This window comes from Lethenteron reissneri, chromosome 61 (genome assembly GCF_015708825.2).
Source record: "Lethenteron reissneri isolate LAM-NWPU_2019-01 chromosome 61, ASM1570882v1, whole genome shotgun sequence".
NCBI classification, from domain to species: Eukaryota; Metazoa; Chordata; class Hyperoartia; order Petromyzontiformes; family Petromyzontidae; genus Lethenteron; species Lethenteron reissneri.
Window position 1 is genome coordinate 1956542 of NC_083839.1, and position 6000 is coordinate 1962541.

Below are 6000 nucleotides of genomic sequence, written 5' to 3' on the forward strand. Positions count from 1 at the left end.
GGTTGCCAGTCGACACGGGGCGAGGTGACGATGCCCCTCGTGTGAGGGTTGGTGGATTGTGCGCGTGACGCGGTTACTTGGGACGGGTGCTCGCAGGCCGTGCTGGATGCCACCCCCGAGGCGGTGTTTGACGAAGTGGTCGTGAACATCGAGGCGATGCCGCAGTGGAACAAGGCCATCACGGAGAGCCAGGTGCGCGCGTGCGCGTGTGCGTGTGTAATGGGTTCCGGAGACACTTGGAGAGGTAACTTCTTTATTACAATCCAATACTCCAACAGTCCTGATACTCTGTTACAGCCTAGACACGCAGCCTAGATACACTACTCTGGCTATGCTCTGGAACTCACCCTCACAAGGACGTAGAGCCGGGAGTTCCAGTCCCACCACTGGCCCTCATAGCGTCCCAGGGTCCTGAGATGGCTGGTCTTGGGTCTTGAGCTACAACTGGCCCTGATCGGCCAGGGAGCTGCCCTTTTATGCCTCGTCCCCAACGAGGGGTGGGGTTGTGTGCGCCCCCAGATATCCCACAGAGCACATACAGCCCCCCCCCCCCCGTTGGTGGTGCCAAGGGGCTTAACTGGCTGGGTTGTCTGGGATCCCAGCGCCTAGCGCCAAGGGGCTTAAGCGTCTGGGTTGCCTAGGGTCCCAGAGCCCCCAGCAGCCCCTCCCCTCTTATGTCACTACACGTGCGTGCGTGCGCACATGGGGTGGTGGATAGGGGGGGGACGGCAGGGGCGAGCAGTTCGTTTCGTCCGCACGGTCGTCCCGAGTCCACGGACTCGGGCGTCTTTCCCGTTATTTCCGCCGGTCGGTATTTTCCTCAAGCGAGTCGCTATTTCGGTCATCCGCTCGATGATCTCAGTCGTCGTTCTGCGTGTTCGCTCGGTCGTTTGCTCATCCAGTAGTCGTGAAGTCCCGCCGTACCAGTCGTTCACGTGTTCATTCGGTCATCCATTCCCTCGTTACAGTCAATTATTCGGCCAGACAGGAAATCGAGCCGTTCACTGAAGCCATTCGTACATTCTTGTCGGTCAGCCGGTCGGCGGGTAACGCAGTCCTCTGCGTGTGTGGAGGTTGCGGGCAGCGGTAGTGTAGTGGGGGGGGAGCATTAGCGTTTGTGCATTTCCGGGAACGCGAGTTCGTTTCTCGCTCACGACCAACATGGGGCGACTACCATCTGAACCAGTCCTGGGAGGAAGGGGGAGGGCTCTCCCCCGTAGGTCCGGGTCCCCCTTGAACGGACAGGTACCCGTCCCGCCGTGTAACAAACATCAGCCCTGGGGAGACAAAGGCGGCCGGGTGTAGTGCCACTTGCCCCCAGCAGTCTGTTAAGGTTTTCCGTGGGGGGGGGTCTCTGTCTTTGTGTGCAGGTGCTGCAGCGGGTTGAGGATCACACCTTCGTCACTTACGAGGTGGCTGCCAGCGCCGCGCGGGGCCTCATCTCTCCCAGGTCGGCCTCCTCATCCTCCTCCTCGTACTCCTCTTCATCCTCCCCCCACTTGCCCTTAAAGACCAACTCCGATAACTTAAAACGTGTAGGCTGTCGTAGCCGATGCAGTGTTGCGTATGATTGTGTTTGTGCTGAACCGTGCGTCGCCGCCACTGCAGGGATTTTGTGACCGTGCGGAGAGTGGAGAGGCGGCCGGATCGCTTCATATCCTCGGGGATGTCGACGACTCACGACGCCCGGCCGGTCCACGACGGCATCGTACGGTACGCTACGCGCCGCGGTCGACGGCATCGGTGACGATCGCTGCACTCGCCGTGATCGTGGCTGCAATCTTTCGGGCCGGAGGCCGAGGTCGACCTAGGGGAGGCCCGGGACCGTTTGAGATGATCGTCGCCAGTTTAGTGTTGGCCGTGAGCGGGTATCGCAACTCGGGTTGCAGGGTTGGTAGCGCGGCACGATAACCACTGCGCCACAAACCCGCACTCGGGGTTCGCGCACAACCAGTCTTCGGCCGAAGTTTCACCGCTGTCGTTGTATCTGAGATAGGGTAGGCAAGCGAGATTGAGCACATTGCTTGCCTACCTCGGTGCACTTGATGATGGCGTCCAACCATAGGGCGGTTGATGATCCAGAACTCGCAGATTCACTCCTGTCGCGCTCACCTGCTCGTTTAGTCACCGGCGGTCAGTCGCATGCGTTTCACTGCTATTGCTACTGCCGTCTGATCACTGTTCCCGTGGACTTCGATAATTCCTCCCCCCAAGTTGAGCACTCGCTCGGTCTACCCGACATTGACTGTTTCGTCTCATCCATACCGTGTTCACGCACCACACTGCAGATTACAATAACCCATGTGCTCGCTAACCCACTCACTCACCCACTCGCTCACCCACTCACTCACCATACCGCAGGTCACAACAACCCACTGGCAACAACAACACCCGCATTTCGTGACCTAAATGGCGGTGACATCACCACGGCGCCTGTGCCAGGCCAGGAGCACTTTGAGGCCAGGTGAAGTGTCGAAGGCTCGCTCGCAGGAGGTCACGGGACAGATCCAACAGGTGCCCATGGGTTGACCGACTGAGATGACTGGCAGAAGCACCACCTGTGCCCCCTACTGTGCCAACTTGCTGCATTTTAGCTGCCCATTGCTCCGCTCGTTGTTGTGAGCGTCGCTCCTCTGCCCTCCCATTTGTTAGAGGGCGACTGCCTCATACTGACCAGGTAGCGTCCTTCACGAGCCTCCTGCGATGTATACACACTGCTTCATATATTCTTCACGACATACATTTACGTGCGTGTGTGTGCGCGGTTATCTGAGCCGGTCGTGGACCTCCCCTAGATCGACTAAACAAAATGAGTACCTGGTGTGGCGTGTCAAGATCGCCACTGGAGAGACAAAGGCGGCTGGGTGTGCTGTTGGCCACCCACCGCTTCGTGTGCCATGCCGGCCTTCATAGGTGCTCGCTAACAGCACTTGCCCCAACAGTCTAAGGCTACACGGGGGGATCTGTGTCTTTGTCTCCCGCAGTGGAGAGAACGGGGTCGGCGGTTTTGTCGTCGATCGCAATCGGCACAACCACGAGCAGAGCGTCCTGCACTGGATCCTCAACACCGACCTCAAGGTAAGCCACCGCCACCGCCACCACCTCCTCCTCCTCGCCCTCTACGGGGCGGCAGCAGCAGCAGCACACGAATCAGCCGCTCCGCGAGCTTCCAGTCTGTGTTGCCGGACAGCCCAAGAGCAGTTCTCTCGCGCTCGCGAGTTGTTCTCCCTCCTCCCGCTGGGCCGTCTGGCGGCGTGGTCCTGCAACGGCCGCGCTCTTGGGTTTTGCGGTTATAAACGAAGAAGAGTTTGCGAGCTAAACGATGATTTTACCAGGTAAGGCCCATTGAGCTATATAGCTCTTTTTTTTCAGAAGCTACCTGGCTACCAGCCAAAAGTGGCTTATGATCACGTGGACATTTATCGCAGCCAAATACTCTAAAACGCACGTTGATTCCAAATGTGGAGGTAAAAACCGGAAGGACCCAGAGAAAAATCCACGCTACCACAGGAAGAACACGCAGATATACAGCAGGCGTCAGGGTCAGGATCAAACCCACGACCTCCTGTAGACCAGGCGAGGTAGTTAACATCTATCCATCGTGATGATGATGAGAGAGAGACACGCAAACTCCAAATATACAGCAGCAGGCGTCAGGGTCGGGATCAAACCCACGACCTCCTGTAGACCAGGCGAGGTAGTTAACATCTCCTAACCACCCGCGACACCTCTGCGTAACCGAACCCCCGCCGTCAGTCGGGCGCGCGAGCGGCTGCGACGGCTCGTGACGTTGCGGCGTGCGCGCTGTGTGTGCTGCGCTCTCCGCAGGGCAAGCTGCCCGGCTACCTGGTGCAGCAGAGTCTGGCGGGCGTCATGCTCGACTTCGCCGAAAACCTGCGCAAGAGGCTGCGCGGCATGCGGCCGGCGGTCTGAGGCCCGCCGCCGGGATTCAAGGGACACGGCAGTGGGGAGGGGGGGGAGGCGTTCGGTTTATTCGGCGTTCGGGACGGAGGGGAACCCGGGGACGTGAGGACGGCGACGGCGACTCGCGTCGCGGTCGGGGGGGCAGACGGGGTGGCGTTGGCGGAAGACCGAGAGATCGGAACGGGTGGAGGGGGGGGTGTATTAGGACAGGGTGATGCAGAGACGAGGTGGGTGGCTGGGAGACACAAGGAGGATTATGGGGAGACAGACACCGGGGGACGAGGATCTTGGAACTCTGGGGATGAGGATGAAAGGAACGTGAGCTCGGAGCAAGGGATGGACGAGACGGAGAGTGAGGAGAGGTGAAGGGGGAGAGGTTAGTGGGGAGAGGTGAGGGGGAGGGAGTGGGAGAGAGGAGTGAGGAGGAGAGGGAGTGAGGGAGGAGTGAGGGGGGAGGGAGTGGGAGGAGAGGGAGGGGAGAGAGGAGTGAGGGGAGGAGAGGAGAGGAGTGAGGGGAGAGGGAGTGAGGGGAGAGGGAGTGAGGGAGAGGGAGTGAGGGGAGAGGGAGTGAGGGAGAGGGAGGAGAGAGGAGGAGAGGGAGTGAGGGGAGGGGAGTGAGGGGAGAGGGAGTGAGGGGAGAGGGAGTGAGGAGAGGGAGTGAGGGGAGAGAGGAGTGAGGGAGAGGGAGTGAGGGGAGAGAGGGAGTGAGGGAGAGAGGGAGGTGAGGGGAGAGGGAGTGAGGGGAGAGGGAGTGAGAGAGAGAGAGGGAGTGGGGAGGGAGAGGGGAGAGGGAGTGAGGGGAGAGGGAGTGGGGAGAGGGAGTGAGGGGAGAGGGAGTGAGGAGAGAGGGAGTGAGGGGAGAGGGAGTGAGGGGAGAGGGAGTGAGGGGAGAGGGAGTGAGGAGAGAGGGAGTGAGGGGAGAGGGAGTGAGGAGGAGAGGGAGGAGTGAGGGGAGAGGGAGTGAGGGGAGAGGGAGTGAGGGGAGAGGGAGTGAGGGGGGAGAGGAGTGAGGGGAGAGGGAGTGAGGAAGAGGGAGTGAGGGGAGAGGGAGTGAGGGAGAGAGGGGGAGTGAGGGGAGAGGGAGTGAGGGGAGAGGGAGTGAGGGGAGAGGGAGTGAGGGGAGAGGGAGTGAGGGGAGAGGGAGTGAGGGGAGGGGAGTGAGGGGAGAGGGAGGGAGTGAGGGGGAGAGGGAGTGAGGGGAGAGGGAGTGAGGGGAGAGGGAGTGAGGGGAGAGGGAGTGAGGAGAGAGGGAGTGAGGGGAGAGGGAGGAGTGAGGGGAGAGGGAGTGAGGGGAGAGGGAGTGAGGGGAGAGGGAGTGAGGGGAGAGGGAGTGAGGGGAGAGGGAGTGAGGGGAGAGGGAGTGAGGAGGAGAGGGGAGTGAGGGGAGAGGGAGTGAGGGGAGAGGGAGTGAGGGGAGAGGGAGAGTGAGGGGAGAGGGAGTGAGGGGAGAGGGAGGAGGAGGAGGGAGTGAGGGAGAGGGAGTGAGGAGAGAGGGAGTGAGGGGAGAGGGAGTGAGGGGAGAGGGAGTGAGGAGGAGAGAGGGAGTGAGGGGAGAGGGAGTGAGGGGAGAGGGAGTGAGGGGAGAGGGAGTGAGGGGAGAGGGAGTGAGGGGAGAGGGAGTGAGGGGAGAGGGAGTGAGGGGAGAGGGAGTGAGGGGAGAGGGAGGAGAGTGAGGAGAGAGGGAGTGAGGGGAGAGGGGAGGAGGGGAGAGAGAGGGAGGAGGGGAGGAGAGGGAGTGAGGGGAGGAGGGGAGGGGAGTGAGGAGAGAGGGAGTGAGGAGAGAGGGAGTGAGGGGAGAGGGGGATGAGGAGAGAGGGAGTGAGGGGAGAGGGAGTGAGGGGAGAGGGAGTGAGGAGAGAGGGAGTGAGGGAGAGGGAGGAGTGAGTGCGGAGAGAGGAGTGAGGGGAGAGGGAGTGAGGGGGAGAGGGAGTGAGGGGAGAGGGAGTGAGGGGAGAGGGAGTGAGGGGAGAGGGAGAGTGAGGGAGAGGGAGAGTGAGGGAGAGGGAGTGACGGAGAGGGAGTGAGGGGAGAGGGAGAGTGAGGGGAGAGGGAGTGAGGGGAGAGAGGAGAGTGAGG

The 6000-nt window shown here is 61.2% G+C and overlaps 1 protein-coding gene across 5 annotated transcripts in view; it reads left to right on the top strand.

Annotated features, from left to right (window-relative positions):
- Positions 1 to 4294, top strand: part of LOC133358188 (stAR-related lipid transfer protein 3-like) — a 33810-nt gene extending 29516 nt beyond the window's left edge. For all 5 annotated transcript variants that reach the window (XM_061576406.1, XM_061576404.1, XM_061576402.1 and 2 more), the window contains 5 exons: positions 97 to 192; positions 1371 to 1450; positions 1609 to 1713; positions 2985 to 3078; positions 3829 to 4294. In XM_061576406.1, coding sequence (XP_061432390.1) covers positions 97 to 192; positions 1371 to 1450; positions 1609 to 1713; positions 2985 to 3078; positions 3829 to 3933 — 480 coding nt within the window. In that variant the 3' untranslated portion in view covers positions 3934 to 4294. The remainder of the gene's footprint in view (positions 1 to 96; positions 193 to 1370; positions 1451 to 1608; positions 1714 to 2984; positions 3079 to 3828) is intronic.
- The last annotated feature ends 1706 nt before the right edge of the window (positions 4295 to 6000 follow it).